The 18,631-nt window shown below is 34.2% G+C and overlaps 1 protein-coding gene across 1 annotated transcript in view; it reads left to right on the top strand.

Annotated features, from left to right (window-relative positions):
- Nucleotides 1-16,394, top strand: part of LOC143253922 (putative glutamate receptor) — a 28,862-nt gene extending 12,468 nt beyond the window's left edge. Inside the window, exons 5-12 of the mRNA XM_076508562.1 lie at nt 2,539-2,718; nt 5,958-6,058; nt 6,960-7,050; nt 9,640-9,798; nt 10,796-10,952; nt 11,403-11,620; nt 13,459-13,733; nt 15,974-16,394. Coding sequence (XP_076364677.1) covers nt 2,539-2,718; nt 5,958-6,058; nt 6,960-7,050; nt 9,640-9,798; nt 10,796-10,952; nt 11,403-11,620; nt 13,459-13,733; nt 15,974-16,235 — 1,443 coding nt within the window. The 3' untranslated portion in view covers nt 16,236-16,394. The remainder of the gene's footprint in view (nt 1-2,538; nt 2,719-5,957; nt 6,059-6,959; nt 7,051-9,639; nt 9,799-10,795; nt 10,953-11,402; nt 11,621-13,458; nt 13,734-15,973) is intronic.
- The last annotated feature ends 2,237 nt before the right edge of the window (nt 16,395-18,631 follow it).

The raw sequence follows: 18,631 nt of genomic DNA, 5'->3' as shown, positions 1-18,631 counted from the left end.
CACTGAAAGTTTTCTATAAGCTTTGAGAACTCAATATGTATTAATTTAAAACACGGTATACACTGTGTGATGGTCTGACTGACTTTGTTAGAACAGGTAGTGGTGGCAAGGGTTAAAAAAAAACACACCAAACATGCTCGCCCTTTCAGCCGTGGGGGTGTTTTAATGTGCGGTCAATCCCACTATTCGTTGGTAAAAGAGTAGCCAAAGAGTTGGCGGTGGTTGGTGATGACTAGCTGCTTTCCCTCTAGTCTTACACTACTAAATTAGGAATGGCTAGCACAGATAGCCCTCGAGTAGCTTTGTGTGAAATCTAAAAAAACAAACAAACAAACCATCAACTTATATTTTTCAAACGTTCAGGGTTCAAAGTAATGACTTAATCTATGTAAATGAACGCAAGTGTTTCCACTTTTCTTAGTCAAAGGCCCGGCGTGGCCAAGCGTGTTTAGACGTTCGACTCGTAATCCGAGGGTCGTGGGTTCGAATCCCGGTCACACCAAATATGCTCTCCCTTTCAGCCGTGGGGGTGTTTTAATGTGACGGTCAATCCCACTATTCGTTGGTAAAAAGAGTAGACCTCGAGTAACTTTGCGCGAAATTCAAAAACAAACAAACAACAATCTAGTGTCGATAACCGCGGTGGGCCGACATACTGTTCTGTAGTTTATATCTTAAGAACAAACTAACATTTTGTTCCCTGTTTAAAAATATTTTTCAAACGTTGAAAATATTAGCTTCTAGTTAAGTGTTTTCGTCTGTTTATTTGGAAACCTCTTGTTCTTTATTTAAGTTATACTTTTGATATTGATTTTGAAAAGTACACAGGAATCTTTACTTCTAACCTAAAAGAAACTTTGAAGGCTTACAAACTGTAAACTTTACTTGTTAAATGGTATTATTTGTTGTTGCTTTGCTCCGTACAGTTCTGATAAACCAATCGTTTTAGGTTACTTTCGTTTGCTTGTCAAAATTATTAGCATTATTTAGCCTTAAAGTAGGAACTCTTGTTTAATAGATTGAAGTAACGATCTGTCTCTGTGTTTTTATGTAGAACATATTATGCTAATGTAAATATATATTATGTTACGTAATCAGCAGGCTCTGATAATCTGCGTTAACGAATTTCAGCCCAGGAAAGACGTTCTCGACATAGATGACATCTGGAGATATAATACTGAAAGAATGCAAATGTATAATACCGGTTCAGTGTGCATAGCGAGAAATATTTTATACGACACGACAACGAACGTAACTTTGAACATTAATTGACTGGAAATGAACAGAAAAAAATAAATTGCACACGTATAATGGGTTCCATAGCTGGTACACTATGTAATAACACTATTAAAGAATGACTTGTTTCTTTAACAATTTGATCAATACACGACGTGTAATCATAATAACTTACTTAAGTAAACGAAGCTCATTATAATGCTGATATGACCAGACTGCTATAGAATAATATGAGAAAATCAATACATATATTGGTCATTATAAAGCTACGTCCTACCTTAATACATTCTTGTGATAAGGAACTTCCGGGGTTACAATTAACCGTTTAATATTTTTCCACGTTGATAAAGAAGAGCATAAGAGAACTTGCTATGATACATGTCTGTTTTAGAATTTCGCGCAAAGCTACACGAGGGCTATCTGTGCTAGCCGTCCCTAATTTAGCAGTGTAAGACTAGAGGGAAGGCAGCTAGTCATCACAACCCACTGCTATCTCTTGGGCTACACTTTTACCAACGAATAGTAAGATTGACTGTAACATTATAACGCACCCACGGCTGAAAAGGCGAACATGTTTGGTGCGAAGGGGATTTTGAACCCGCGACTCTGAGATTACGTGTCGAACGCCTCAACACACCTGGCCATGCTGGGCATGATACATGTTTCAGTCATTTATTATCGACGTGTCTTTCACTTTGATTGTTTATTGTTTCTTGAATTTATTACATTTGAAGTTTTTACGTTTTAAAACAGACTCGGTAAAGTTTAGGTTTATTCTTCGTATATTTGTATATTTAAACATTAAGCAACATCTAAGAATCTCTAAGATTTTTAACTTTAACCAAACATAATGACGTTTAGGAACTTTCAGTAGTAACCCCCCCCCCGAAAAAAAAAAAAAGTCAAACAATTCTGAAAAGCTTATGTTGATATGAGAACTTCCAAAGTCCTGAAACCTAGAAGTCTTAGTATGACTCACACTAATACAACTTCTAGTAGGTAGGGAGTCATAATATTACACAGAAGGGTAGCACATCTAATAAAATCAGCAAAAGTAAAAACTTTAATGTTTAATAATCCTATACGTATTTATATAGGAATTTCAACAACATACAGTATTGGAGTCGTTAGTTTATTTTCGAGATTTATTCTGCCAGATAAGCTGTTTAACATATAATTTTAACATAAGATTTATGTTCAAGGTTAAAATAATTATTTTTAGTTAGTAGAGAATGCGAAGTTTATATACAGATAGAAATAGCTTTTATAAAAGGTTTCTGTTGCCATGTATTTTTATCTGAGAGTGATAGCCCACTTACGCCCTCTACTGACGTGTTCAGCATGTGGTGGGAAAAAAACGTATACACTGGCTATTTCAAGAAGCTAGACTGGCAGACGATCTCGGGTAACAGATTTCAAGGGCTCTGTCCAAACATGATGGATCTCCACAATCAACAGCTGACGGTCACAACAGTATGGATGGTAACAAAATTCTTTTACTTATTTTATGCGGTAAAATAGTTGATATATATATATGATCATTTCTAAACTTACAAAGAAAGTTAAACAATGTATTAAGTTTAACATTATACGGACATTAATTTAAATTGATCCGGAGAATAATATTATTATTTGTTATATTATTATCTGAATGTTTAAAGAATTTTTGAAGCAATTTGATAGTTCAGACTAAGCGCTATTATAATTATTTTAACAAATGTACTTCGTGTTCTGCCAGAGAGAATAACTAATGCTTACGATCACTTTAATGAATGAAAGGAATGTTTTTGTATAGTATACACCGATCCTTTTGTTAAGTCTGATACGTATTCTAAATATGACATACCAATGATTTTAGTCCTAGAAGGACGCTGTCACGTCTACGATCAGCTACAAATATTGTCTGACTGGAAGTAAAGAAATACCACACAAACATGGTACAAAGAGCTTAGAGTAAACCTTCCAACATGTGTTTGTGTGAAGTGGTATATGTATGAGATAACGGTCTTGGATACATAGATATTTCTCTTATTCCAATTCAATCGAGTTCTTTTGTACGTTTCAACTTTAGTATTTTTCTTTCCTATTTTTTGGGTGAGGTGGGTGGTGGGTGGGAGGGTCGTTTTCTACTTTGTTTTATTCATTCCGTTCTCAGGAAATGTACTGGTTTAATTGAAAACTTTTTTTACGTTTTTTTAAATGAAATTAGAGATCTTTCAATCAATACCCGTATTAAAGCTGATGTTTTGTATATATTTAAAAGAATAAAAAAATTATATTATATAAGAGAGACCTAAATTAAACGAAAAACAAAAGGAAAGATTGCGATAAAAACAACATATCCAAACGTCTGACTAATATCAGTTTGTTATTAAAAAACAAGCCAAAACAAAAATAAAAAAAAAACGATTCACAATCCTCAGGGTACAGACTATAATGTGGGATATGAAATGTACCCTAGATTTTGGAGGTGGCTGAAGAAGTAGGACTCACATTGCGGTGGGGATGCACCGTCTATTAGCCTCAACCTCCGTTCGCTGGTATCACGTAAAGAAATAAAATAAAGGAGTAGGAACAAAAATAAAAATAATAAATATATAAATTAGGAGAGTGAGATGTGGGTGCTCAAGCCCACAACGTCTCATATCTATATCACCTTTCGCTGCCTGCAGACAGTAAAGAAGAAGAAAAATAAATACAAATTAAATGAAAAAACTTAAATAAAATAATAATAATAAGGTGCTACCATCTAGGGGTAAGCAAATTAAATAAACTTATTTCACGAAGTTAACATTCCAGCCCCATTATGCTGATATGGCACTAATTAGTAGTCCAGTAAACAAATCATACTAGTATGAAGGGTCCCAACCAGTTATCTAAGCTAACTAGTACAACTTCCAATGATTATAAGTTTTCATACTCTAAACAAGCTTTTATATTCGGTAAGGTGTTCATCCGCATAAAGTAGTGTCACATTGTTTGATGACTTTATTCACAATAAAAAATAGTTATAAGGAACATTTAGTAAAATTATTTAATTTTTATTTCTTTGTATTTATTTAATACATATTTATATTTATTATAGAATATTTTAATAATTTTATTTAAAGTTTCTTTATTAAATACATTAAATATTAATTTTTTATTAATATTTTAGCATTAATAATAACATTTATTACAAATTTTACAAAATCTGAATAATTATGAAGTTATAATTCGTATAACAGAAGGGTAAGGTACATTACTATAAAAAAGAGAGTAGACCATATATTGGAAAATCAAAATCTTTTCTGTTATCAAAAATATTTATATTCATTGATCAATTAGTTTAATTTCTAAATCTAAATAATGTACTTATATATTAGGTATTCAAGTGTTTTAAATTTCTAATTCTACCGGAAAATAAATGAATTAATTAAGATGGAAATTCATTTAATTAATTAATTGGTGCAGCGTTTTTCATTTTTGTTATATGTATACGCATTACACATAAATTTATACACATAAGTTTAAAAGAAAAATACAAAATGTTTTCCATTTTAGAACAAACAGCAATATGTCCTTAGCTTCATGGAAATATGCGTAGCATATCTTATTATCATTACATAATCTTATATTCAAAATAAATCAAATAATCACGTGCACTTATGTCCATGGAAACCTGTGTGCCATAGTTTATTATCACTAAATTATCATATAATAAAAGTAAATCAAAGTCTCGTGAGGATTCATTTCCATGGAAACCTATGTGGCATAGTTTATTATCATAAAATGAAAGTAAATCAAAGTCTCGTGAGGACTCATTTCCATGGAAACCTGTGTGACATAGTTTATTATCACTAAATTATCATATAATGAAAGTAAATAAAAGTCTCGTGAGGACTCATTTCCATGGAAACCTGTATGACATAGTTTATTATCACTAAATTATATAAAATGAAAGTAAATCAAAGTCTCGTGAGGACTCATTTCCATGGAAACCTGTATGACATAGTTTATTATCGCTAAATTATCATAAAATGAAAGTAAATCAAAGTCTCGTGAGGACTCATTTCCATGGAAATCTGTGTGAAATAAATAATTTTTCTTTCCAAAATACAATGTAGTGAAAGACAAGTTATAAAATATATTACTGAGAGTTGTACTGTTAACACCAGAAAGAAATATCTCTCTTTTGTGGTTCATTTCCGAACCTGATCGAGTTAATATGACAAAAATATGTTTAATTTAGTGTAGTTACGTTAAATTTCATACTTCAACACCATTAACTTTATAGCTTAGATACACTTTTATATATTATTACAAGTTTCCACAACATAATTTCCAATATAAAAGGTGTGTATATACACGGTGTTCGGAAAGTCACTGTGCACTTATATATTTATTAACAGACATGTTTCAATGTAGAATACAGGAGGTAAATATGAATGACAATTATAAACAATGTTGAAAGTGATCCCCGTTGGCATCAATACAGGCTTGGATCCTTCTTATTTTGTTTCTAAGCACCGCTATCAGTTGCTGGCTTGAAATAGACTGAATAACATATGATTACAAAACTGCACAGTTACTTTCCGAACACCCTGTAATATATATATATACGTGAATGTAAGCTATGTTTCTATTGTTTTAATTTACTCCTTTATTCAACAAGAAAATGTATACGTTTGACAAGTCAGATTGTTGATTGCTTGTATATCTTTGTTGTTTTCATCAATTAGCCTGATCAGAGAATCACTAAAAAGCCTGCAAAATCAACGGACCTCTGGGGTGGATATGTGTTTGAAATCATCAACACACTTATGACAAAGCTGAATTTCAGGTATAGAGAACGTCTTCTATATATCTCGTCGAAAGACATATAGGAATTTCTAAAATACGCTTTCGATACAACTCTATAAAAGACATATAAGAATTTATAAAATACACTTTTGATACAGTTCTATAGAAGATATGTAGGAATTGCTAAATTACGCTTTCATACAACTCTAGAAAAGATATATAGGAATTTATAAAACATGCTTTCGATACAACTCTATAGAAGGCGTATAGGAATTTATAAAATACGTTTTCGATACAACTCTATAGAAGACATATATGAACTTCGACTTTCTAAACAATTGGGGCGTATGTCGGTCCAGTGGCAACAATCCGTGCGATACAACTGCAAGTTTAGCAGTTGGCGCATTATAAGAGTGACAGTCAACCCCTTAGCTTGTATGGTGAGTTTGCTGCTCACAAGTGAAATGTTTTAGTTAAAGTAATGCCAAAAACAGAATCATTTCAGAAAACAAAAATAAATTTAGTTTTATGACTATGGGACGTGTTGAAAACGTTTTAGCATGTGTTTATATTATATGTATGCTTTGAGAATTTGTAAAAAAATTACGTTATAGCATTCACTTTAACGTTTGAGCAATGTTTTAAGCCTTTCTAATCGTGCTTAATTTATTAGCAAAGAAGTCTTTAGATGACAAAAACGCATGAAGTATTAATATAATAACTAAACCAGCGTTTGGTTCACTAAAATCTAAACGAACAAAACATAAATCAATACATTTCAATTCTGTATTTAAAATGTCAGAATTGTTTTTTACAGAAATGATAAAAAGTGACTTGATGTAAGGCACTTATACAATGAATACATAGCTTCGGTAATTGTTGCGTAAAAGCTATTAATTAAATACATTTCGTTTAAAAAAGAAGCTTTGTTATTTTTTCAGGTATATCGTTGTTAGAGCACCGGACGACACCTATGGATCTCCATTCCGTAATGGATCTTGGAGTGGAATGCTAGGAATGTTACAGAGAAAGGTAAGATTCTGCTTTAAATTTGTTTTTTCTTATAGCAAAGCTACACTGGACTATCTGCTATATCCGTCGAGGGGAATCGAACCGTTGATTTTAGGATTGTAAATCCGTACACTTACCGCTGTGTCAGTGGGGGTCTTAACTTAGACTAGAAAGTTTCAAAATAGAGCTAAGCTCTACGTTCTTTCAATCCTTGGCGTCAAGGGTTCGAATCCCGTTTTCGAACGTGCTCTCTCTTTTAACCGTGGAAAAATTTGCACTAGCTGGTTCAGATAGCTCTAGAATAGCTTCGAGTGAAATTCAAACACAAACAAACATTTTTTTTCCAGTGGTAAGGTTAGAAACTTATAACACTAGCAATCATGTCTCAGTGTTCTTGGTCAGCACAGAATATGTAGGCCATTGTTTAGTTGTGTGCTTAGTAAACAACAAAACAGAATAAGTTAGGCTGTATAAAATAGATTGTTATAACAAAGGAAAAATGTTACTCAGTTTTGAAAACAAATATAGGATACTAAAAATATAAAAAAAATTCTGGTCTAACGTTGTTCAAAACATATCAGAACGTTACTAAGTAAGGTACAGTTCTGGCTTGTCGTTGTTTAAAACATAACGGAACATTACTAAGCAAAGCAAAGTTAACGTGACTAAGTAACGCATGCTCTGATCTAAAGTTGTTTTACGTTAGAGACAACAAAATTAAAAATTACTTCCTGACGACACGTAAAACCTGTGTACAGAAATTTGGAACTTGGTTTCTCAATAATGCCCTCTAGCAGTTCAGCAGACATTCTGAAGACTCATACTGCTAAAATCGAGTTTCGATACTCGTGGTTGACACAGTTGTTTCTGTAGTTTTATGGGTAGCAAAAAAAAACAAACAAATATTCAATAATAAATAAATAATATATTATAAATATTCTCAGATATACGTATGGAATAAAATCACTAATATTTGAAATCGTTTAAAATGTTTATCTACTGCACATGAATTTCTTAAGTTTATTATCTTAATTCACACTTCTTATGATGCAATGAAATAAAATATTCGTGCAATTAACCTAAAAGTTGATATGTTGATACCATATTGATAAGTAATAAGCAAGATATAAGTTAGTATAAAACAACAACAACACGTGTTCCTGTACATACTTTACAATATATTGCTGTTTTAGAATTAAGCACAAAGCTACACAATGGGCTATCTCTGCTCTGTCCACCGCGGGTATCGAAACCCGGTTTTTAGCGGTGTAAGTCCGCAGACATACCGCTGAGCCACTGGAAGGCGTTTTATACTACACCTTATAGTGAGAGACTTGTTTATTTAAGTAAAAGTAAACAGTTAAGACATTGGAAGAGGTAAGAAAATAGACATCCAATTTAACAACAAAGTTGCTTTGAAGTGTCCTTACATATTTTTCTTTTCGTTACGAATGGAACTGAGTGCGCTTCAGAATTTTGAAACGCAACGAAGTAAATATTAATATTCACTTTGTTTAGCCAATGGGAATATGGATGCTTTGTGGGCATTATAAGTGTAATAGTCACATTCATTATTGAGACAAGAGTAGTCTCGTGTTGGTGACGTGACTGGTCGGTAGTTATAAATCAAAGAGCGGTTGTTCTTAAACACTGGGCACGGCATGGCAAGGTGGGTTAAGGCGTTCGACTCGAAATCTGAGGGTCGCTGGTTCGAATCACGGCTGCACCAAACATGCTCACCCTTTCAGCTGTGGGGGCGTTATAAGTGAAAGTCAATCCCACTATTTGTTGATGAAAGAGTAGCCCAAGATTTGGCGGTGGGTAGTGATGACTAGCGGACTTCCCTCTAGTCTTACACTGCTAAATTAGGGACGGCTAGCGCAGATAGCCCTTGTGTAGCTTTGCGCGAAATTATAAAACAAACAAACAATCTTGAACACTGGTATTTCTGATCGGACCATTTATTTTGTGATCTAATTCAATATTTCTTTGGTCTGGAAACTTGTATAAATCTACGCGTAGTTTATCTGCGTTAGTCTGCGAATTTTTCCAGTCGATAGGCAACGGGACGTGAACCATGAATTTTAGACCTATTGTGCAGCATTTTAATTTTCAGACCACTCCCAGTCATCCTAAAAAGACTTGTACAATTATTGTTTTAGCCAATTGTGAATGTCATTGGTGCATAAAATATTATAATGTAATTTAATCAGACTACATTTTGACCAATAACATCTAAGGAACATAATTAAACTTATACTTTAATAACTAGACGAGTTTTACGGTTTACAGAATTACGCTGGACACGTTTTTCTTTAAGGAAGTTTCGTGCGATTAATTGTATCAAATATATAAGAAATAATAAGTAATATAAGGAATACAATAACGTAATAAAATTGCATTGTCGTAATTCTCACAATAACACTATAATCTCACAACAACACTATAAAATAAGGTTCTAATGAAAATACCAAAACATGAAACTCATAACAGTTTTTATTTTGATACTTAAATGTCACCCGTGACTACAAAACTTACTTCTTCCAATTAGTAAAAAAAAAAACAACGAAAGTTTGAGATTATATTTTGATGTTGTGTATAACTTCCAAGGAAGCCGACCTCACAGCAGCCGACATAACAGCTTCCGAGTTGAGAGATACGGTCGTCGATTTTACGCCGTCGATTTACGACGACGCCATGAGTTTTATTACCTTGGCTCCAGGACTTGCCAGTCAGGACTGGATTCTCATGAAACCTTTCACTATCGAGGTAATATTGTGTGTTTACAAACGAAAAGCCTGAGTTTGTAATCTAATGTACTTTACTATCGAGGGTAATATTGTGTGTTTATAAACTAAGAGTCTGAGTTTGTGATCTAATGTACTTTACTATCGGGGTAAGATTGATTGTTTATAAAGTAAGAGCCTGAGTTTGTGACCTCGGGTACTTTTCGTCACAACTCTAATTCAGTACTTTTATTTGATCTGGAAATTTCTATAAAGCTACACGAAGTCTGTCTAGTCCCCAACTGATAGACAACGGGACGTGAACCACAACTTTTCGATCTATAGTGCAGTGGCATATTACTCATTAGGCTACTTGTACGATTACTGTTCCAAGGCTAAAATTGTTTTAGCCAATTTTAGACGCAGGTGGTGCATTACTGAAATGCATTATCATATTAAACGCATAAAATCACACTTTGGGTAGAGCGTTCGAATCCCGGTCACACCAAACATGCTCGCCCTTTCAGCCGTGGGGGCATTATAATGTGACGGTCAATCCCACTATTTGTTGGTAAAAGAGTAGCCCAAGAGTTGGCGGTGGGTGATGATGACTAGCTGCCTTCCCTCTAGTCTCACACTGCTAAATTAGGGACAGGCTAGTGCAGATAGCTCTCGTGTAGCTTTGCGCGAAATTCAAAGAGAAGAGAAACAATATTTGTCTCAATAAAAAACCCAACAACAACACAGAAAGAGGGATAAGTTATGAACCCAACAACACAGAAAGAGCGATAAGTTATGAACCCAACAACAACACAGAAAGAGCGATAAGTTATGAACCCAACAACAACACAGAAAGAGGGATAAGTTATGAACCCAACAACAACACAGAAAGAGGGATAAGTTATGAACCCAACAACAACACAGAAAGAGCGATAAGTTATGAAAACATAAGAGTTTTAATTTCGCAGATGTTCTGTTACAAAAATAATTTTCGTTCATGGCATGAAATTCACATCTACTCAAAGTTTTAAATGTTACAGATTTGGGCACTCTTCACCATCTCTATACTGGTGTCATCTGCAGTTCTCTGCCTGATCGTTTATTTGCATAACAAATGGATTCCTTTTGATTCCAATCAAGAAAAACAAAGCTTGCACTCAACTCTTGATATGGTGATCCGAGTGGCTCTCATGCAAGGTTTGTTTCGTCGTATGTTAAAGCACTTTTAAAAGTTAAATACCAGACAAGCTCTTAAGTAAGTTAGATCAGTTCTGTAAACATCTTGCTTCACACTAATTCCTGTGACAATGTGTTTTCCGTTGTTTTTTTACATCTAATAGTAAACAAAAAGGAAAATTTTGAATTAATAATAACTTTACTTTTGCTTTAAATAAATAATTGCATATTTTTGAAAAACAACAACATAATGTTTGTTGTGTATGCGTATATATATATAATTTTTATGTCTGTTTTTATCTTTCTTACACTTCTGTGTGCTTTTAAATAAGTTGGTTCTCGAAAGAGTTTAAATATTTTACCAAGTAGATACTCCATACAAATGAGATAACGTATTCTTATCTCACACTCACAAAAATCCCATATTCTTGCTACATTACCACCTGTCTTATGCTTTCGAAAATCCCTCAGGGCTTGTTCAAGTTCCCAAAATCAAATCTTGTTTGGTTATTCTCTCTACTTGGTCGCTTATGATGGTGGTCCTTGCTTATGCTTATAGTGGAAGTTTAGTGGCTTCCGTCAGTATCAAAGACTGGGATCGTCCATTGGACTCACTGGAAGATCTTCTAACCCATTCCAATTTAAAACTCGGAGCCATGGAAAGCTCTTTACAACAGCTGATACTCCAAGTGAGTTTTGTTTGTCGGTATTTTCATGAAAAATATTCTATAAGTCTTAACATGTAAATGTATTTCATGTGATTCTATAAAAACTATGTTTTTTTAATGTTTTTCAGTATTTGTTTTTCTATTTAAAATGACGTAATCGATGAACATCTGGAAATTTGTAATAAAGCTATAAAGTGGACAAGCTACGTTCTGCCAACCGATAGTATCGAAACCTGGATTACTGGGGTGAGAGTCGATACACATATCGCTGTGCCACTGGGGTCGTATCTGAAAACACCTGTGTAGTTTGGTTTCTTTGACATTCGCGCAAAACTACACGAGGGTTATCTGCACTAGCCGTCCTTAATTTAGCAGTGTAAGACTAAAGGGAAGGCAGATAGTCATCACCACCCACCGCCAACTCTTGAGCTACTCTTTTACCAACGAATAGTGGGAATGACCGTCACAATATAACGTCCCTGCGGCTGAAATGGCGAGCGTGTTTGCTATGACCGGGACTCGAACCCGCGACCTTCGAATTACGAGTCGAATACCTTAACCACCTGTTCATGACAGGCTGCTCAAGTACATGGTCGTGTCTTCTGAAAAAAGACGATCAAATTATAAAATTAAAATAAATGGTTAATTAAAGGTATTTTATCTATTAACTGTAGCATATCAGTAAGTCATGCGCATTAATAAACTGCTGTTATAAAATACACTAAACGTAAGTCAATCTTCTTTTTAATATAATTTGATCACACTTTAATAGTGTGTTTCGAACAGATAGTTATTAAATTATTGTGTTAAGCTGTAACTTTAATAGGGTTCTTCTTGTTCGAATTGGCCCCGGCCTGGCCAGGTGATTAACGCCCTCGACTCGTAATCCGAGGGTCGCGGGTTCGAATCCCCGTCACACCAAACATGCTCACCCTTTCAGCTATTTGGTCGTAACGTGACGGCCAATCCCACTATTCGTTGGCAAAAGAGTAGCCCAAGAGTTAGCGGTGGATGGTGATGACTAGCTGCCTTCCCTCTAGTTTACACTGCTAAATTAGGGACGGCTATGGCAGATAACCCTCGAGTAGCTCTGTGCGATGTTAAAAAACAAACAAACTTGTTGGAATGGCATGTTCATGGAACTGGTATTAAAAGAACATTTGTAAAGACCAACCAGTTAAAGATGAAAATAATCGTAAAAATATTTTCATGAAGTGAAACGTCCAAACTTCTTACGTTTCTGAAACGAAAACAGAAAAAACAACACATTTTTGTAACATACGCAGTATTACGTGATAGCCGATGAAGTCTTCCAATATAAATGATATCATATAAAAGACTAGCTGGAATACTCAGTCCATGGACTGAAGTTATATAAATTCACCATTAGTGAAAAGTTACCTTAGGATATGAAGAGTCGCTTCTTTTATATAGAATTATAAAAAAAAAAAAAACGCCCACAAAAACTCCATGGACCCAACAAACCTTTACGCCAAATTTAGTGAAGATGTGTCAACAGGGAGCAAAACCTTTACGCCAAATTTAGTGAAGATGTGTCAACAGGGAGCAAAACCTTTACGCCAAATTTAGTGAAGATGCGTCAACAGGGGGCAAAGTAGCGGTAAAAACGTCTCATAGAAACAACAAAATGTAAAACTGAAAATATGTGTGTATCATTGCATGGACGTGATGAACCTCCATACAAATTTTGGCGAAAATCTATTGACGTCTTAAGTTGTTATACGGACGTACAACAGACAGTACCCTTATATTTCCATGTATTTTATCAGTTCTAACGTTGAGTAGGAAGGATGTATGAACAACAGTTGTTCACGAATCACACATATCTTTCTTTCTAGCACTCGACCACGGAAATTCACACATTGGCTTGGGAAAGAATGAAAGATAGTCTTTTTACACCAGGTGAGAACACCATGAAGAGAATTTTGACTCAAGTTAAAAAAGATAAGATAGCTTACGTATCTGAAGAATTCTTTTTGAAGAAGTTACGTCACGAGTCTTCTGTTCCCGATGAAGTGTGTACTTTGCATATAGCTAAGGAATATATGTGGATTTCGACGTGGAATATTGCTATACAAGATGCCTCACCTCTATTGGAGCCTTTTTCTAAAGTGTAAGTTTTTTTAAGAATTACACATTTTTACACTAAAGTTGTAAGAAGTACTGAATATGAAAAAGGATATATTAACATAAGTTTTTATCTTTATTTTTACAAATACGTATCGAATCATTGCTATTAGTTGAAACATCAAACGATAAAACGTGATAAAACAAGTTAAGCATTTTTTACCGTTGTCGTTATTACAAAATAGAATACTTATAAAATAGAATAATACTTACAAAAGAGGTAAAGGTAACTCAAAGTTTACCCAGCGTAAAGTACGAATTTTTTTTACATTAGAATTAGTATGAACCCAACAAACGATTGTTGTTGTTTTATTTTTATGTTCAATCGTTAACGAAAGAGAAACACCAGTGTTATAAGATGTAGAGTTATAAATTTCTTATCGGTCGGTTTTTGTGGTTTCACTCTATCACCAGAAACTAATCTGTAATAAAATAAGTCTAGTATAAATATTATTAAATTAACATGTTTGAGAATTTGGTTCGAGGTTATTTATTAAACAATGAACATTGAAATTAGAATGTTTAATCAGTTTGAAACGTAATATAAGAGTTTCACATTTAAAAACCACCAAGCAACTTTGTATTAATGAAAACATTATTCAGACAACATTAAGTTGAACATTTCACATGGAAACAACGTAGTTACTTCAGATTACACTGATATGAATGTTTTACGTAAAAAGTTCGTTGTTTCTTCAAATTACCATAGAGTTAATATTTTACACTAAGATCGTGGTTAATTTAGCTTACACTAGGGATAATATTTTAACCTAAAATCGTGGTTACTTTAGCTTACACTAGGGATAATATTTTAACCTAAAATCGTGGTTACTTTGGCTTACACTAGGGTTAATATGTTAAGCAGATGTATCAAGCTTTCTTAAGGTTTAACAAAACATGTAATTATGTTTATGAATAATTTACATGAGTTGCCTGACAAATAACCATATAATTATGAACAATATTTACATCAGTTTCTGACAGTAACTTGATATGCTTTGCAGTTTATAAGAATTATATATTTTCACATACAAACTAGTACAAAATTGATTATCTTAAGTGACTACATGCAGCTAAAGAGACCTTAATGAAGTAAAATCGATTACCAGGTAACATCTATTCAGAGACTATTCAGAAATAGTTTAACATTTTTATATATGGTGGGATATTGCTCAAACGTAAGGTAAGTTTCCAAAGGAACTTGATAATATATATTTATATATAGGCGTTCTTTTGAATCGTTAGTGTTCTGATAAAGTCCGTAATGGTTCGACAAGTATCATTAGCTAATTATCTAATTGCCTATGCTCAGATTTCTATATCTGATACTATATAAAGTATTCTCATAATATATAAACTAATACAATTCAAAACTTTTCCCGAGAACTCTTTGTATTCACAATCCATATCGTTTCAAGCAAGTAACAATCACAGACAGTAAATTTCAATAACATTTACGTGGAATGTAGGTCAGAAAATAATAACGTCTCTAGGCCCTTTTTTTAAAAAGAAAACAAAACAGAAAAAAGTCACAGTAAAGTAACTACATTGTTTGTTTTGAATTTCGCGCAAAGCTACACGAAAGCTATCTGTGCAATTTGTCCCTAATTTAGCAGTGTTAGAGCAGAGGAATGGTAGCTAATCATCACAACCCACCGCCAACTCTTGGTCTACTCTTTTACGAACAACTAGTGGGATTATCCGCGTCATTATAACGCCCTTAAGACATGTTTGGTGTGACGGGAATTCGAGCCCACGACTCACAGATTGCGAGTCGAGCGCCACTAACCACCTGGCCATGCCGGAGCCTGTAATTGTTTGTTTGTTTTTGGTTTTGAATTTCGCACAAAGCTACTCGAGGACTATCTGTGCTAGCCGTCCCTAATTTAGCAGTGTAAGACTAGAGGGAAGGCAGCTAGTCATCACCACCCACCGCCAACTCTTGGGCCTCTCTTTTACCAACGAATAGTGGGACTGACAGTCACATTATAACGCCCCCACGACTGAAAGGGCGACGGGGATGCGAACCCGCGACCCTCAGATTACGAGTCGCACGCCTTAACACGCTTGACCATGTCGGGCCCACCTGTAATTGTATCGAACCTAATGGTACCATCTCATGTCGTTTCTTCGATGCGCCTATATTAAAGAAATCATAAATAAACGTTTGTACGAGAAACCGATGCATAACGACACGACTATTAATCTAAATATTTCCTTTTTCAGAATTAAGCAACTACGGCAAGCAGGCTTTCTCCAACACTGGGAATTGAAACATGAGATGGCTGGAAAGAGGCATAGCTGCTTTCCTGCTGAGAGAGGAATCCGAGAAGGGCTGAAACCACTTTCCTTGAAATATTTTATAGCACCGTTCTATTTTCTTTTCGGAGGACTTATATTATCCCTTATGGTCTTAGCTCTAGAGATATTAATAAACATAGTTTCACACTACAATGTATCTTATTTTACAGAGTGCGTCAGTATTTAAGATGTATATAAAAAAAAAATGACGTTTGTAATATGATCAAAGTTAGTGTGAGCCCCCATATTGCGCACTTACCAATAAAACTATTCATATGATCAAAGTTAGTGTGAGCCCTCATATTGCGCACTTACCAATAAAACTATTCATAAACTAAAGAATTTTTTTATTTTTTTTAAAACATGTATTTAACTGCCATAAGGTGATTTTTTTCCAGAAACAAATGTCTATGTTATCTTTCCAAATTTTTAGTGCAATCTGAAGGGATTTACACATTTTGAAGACGAAGTTAAGAAAACGAAAATTAAACTCTGAAGAAGCTGCAAAAGAGAAACACCGGCTAAAGTGAAAGATCTCTTATAATTATCTGGAGAGTAAAGGTTGTTTTTATAATTTTATTAACAAAATTTTGATTGAAACAAGGATTTGTTTGTTTGTTTTGGAATTTCGCACAAAGCTACTCGAGGGCTATCTGTGCTAGCCGTCCCTAATTTAGCAGTGTAAGACTAGAGGGAAGGCAGCTAGTCACCACCACCCACCGCCAACTCTTGGGCTACTCTTTTACCACAGAATAGTGGGACTGACTGTCATATTATAACGCTGAAAGAGCGAGCATGTTTGGCGCCAAGGGGATGCGAACCCGCGACCCTCAGATTACGAGTCGCACGCCTTAACACGCTTAGTCATGCCAGGCCTACTCGTTGTGACGTGTTATGTTGTGATTAACACGTGCAATATACCGACGGTTCCTTTTATTAGTGGGTTTCTGTTCACGCTGTGGGTGGATACACACCTGTTCAAAGACGTGTGAAAATCCTCTTCCCTGCAATAGCGTTTATTGCAGGTGCAAAACTTCAACGTTTCATGGGAAATTGACCATCATTTGTTAATATCCACACTTTGTGTAACTGCTAAGGGCCAATCTAAATGTTGTATCTGAGTTCACGCTAAATGAAACTTATGCGTAAGTGGTCTAAGTAGCCAAGTTAGAAACTAACTCCCACACACACACATAGGTTTCAGGTATAGATTTTCTAATTTATAACTACAAACTATTAGTCAGAGACAAAAACGCCAGCCAGGTAAAGGGATTTACTGTTACTTTCATAACGCACCAACTGCTAAGAGTACAGAGCTTAATAAATGCAACACTTTTTGAAACTTGGATCTGTCAAATTCGCAGCTTGGAACACTAACCACTGAGCCACGCCTGGCCTGTTATATCTATTTTAATACAATTTAAACCTTTAGGTCAATTAAACATCATTTATACTTTAATATGTATACAGTCAGTTTAATTTACTGTTTTGTTATCAAGAAAACATTTGTGTATTTTACCTTCATATTTTTCATCAAGTAAATACGCGTTTAAAATACACAAAGACAATATAGAAAACAACAACAAACGAAACCTAAAGAAATTAGTTCAAAATACTTAATTGGTTGTTTTACTGAACGTGTGATAATCATATGTGGTTCAGCTAATTCAACACAAAATTTCAAAAATAGGTAGAACTTCAGTTTTTCTTTCAACAATCAAATGATCAATTATAAACCACTTTTATACACAAACAATATAAACATTAAATTTGTCAGACTCGTATGTAGTTTTCCATGATTTCCTTCAGCTGATGACAAGCAGCTTGAAATCCTATCAATGAGTATCTCAAAAATTTCTCCCTCTTTGATTGGACCAAAAATCTCCACCTACGATAGTTTCTAAAGTCCGGTTGTATTCGATAGAAAAGCTTAGGTCATTTCTATTAGAAATATGTGTGAATTATCAAAATAATTTATTTTTCTTGACGTCTTATTATATGTTTATCTACTTTACCATTCTCAGGAGATTAAGTAATAATTATAATAATAAAGAGAAAAATAATAGAAATTTCAAGCGTTTTAATCATTATGTCGAAGAGGCAATTGGCCTTCCATTTTATGGACTATTGGCAAGGTTTTTATAAGACCATAAGTTTCATAGTTTTTATAATTATAATGAAAATTAAACACTATATACCAGTATGATACTTTCAGTCTTATGGAACACGTAAGCTGGCTGCCAGATCAAAGATTTCAAGGCTTATTTCTATTTATTTTCGACAGTAAATTTGACGTTAAATATTTTAGGACAGTCAGAAGCATTTAGAAACTGTTGTTTCTCTCCACTCCTCTAGCGGAATTAGGAATTGTTCTTTTAGTAAATGAGGTAGGATTTCAGTTGGTGGTGGAAACATCAAGCAGCTTTGTCGAGATTTACTAGCGGTGTGTTAAGGTTGATAAAAGACTGGTTAACTTGACTATCCGAGGTTAGACATTACTATATTTCATTTAAATGCATTACTCAGCAGTATAGAGGTGTTGCATTGACGTCAAAAATTCACGTAGACTGCAATTTAATCCGC

This window comes from Tachypleus tridentatus, chromosome 1 (assembly GCF_004210375.1).
Source record: "Tachypleus tridentatus isolate NWPU-2018 chromosome 1, ASM421037v1, whole genome shotgun sequence".
NCBI classification, from domain to species: Eukaryota; Metazoa; Arthropoda; class Merostomata; order Xiphosura; family Limulidae; genus Tachypleus; species Tachypleus tridentatus.
This window is presented reverse-complemented; position numbering and strand designations above follow the sequence as displayed.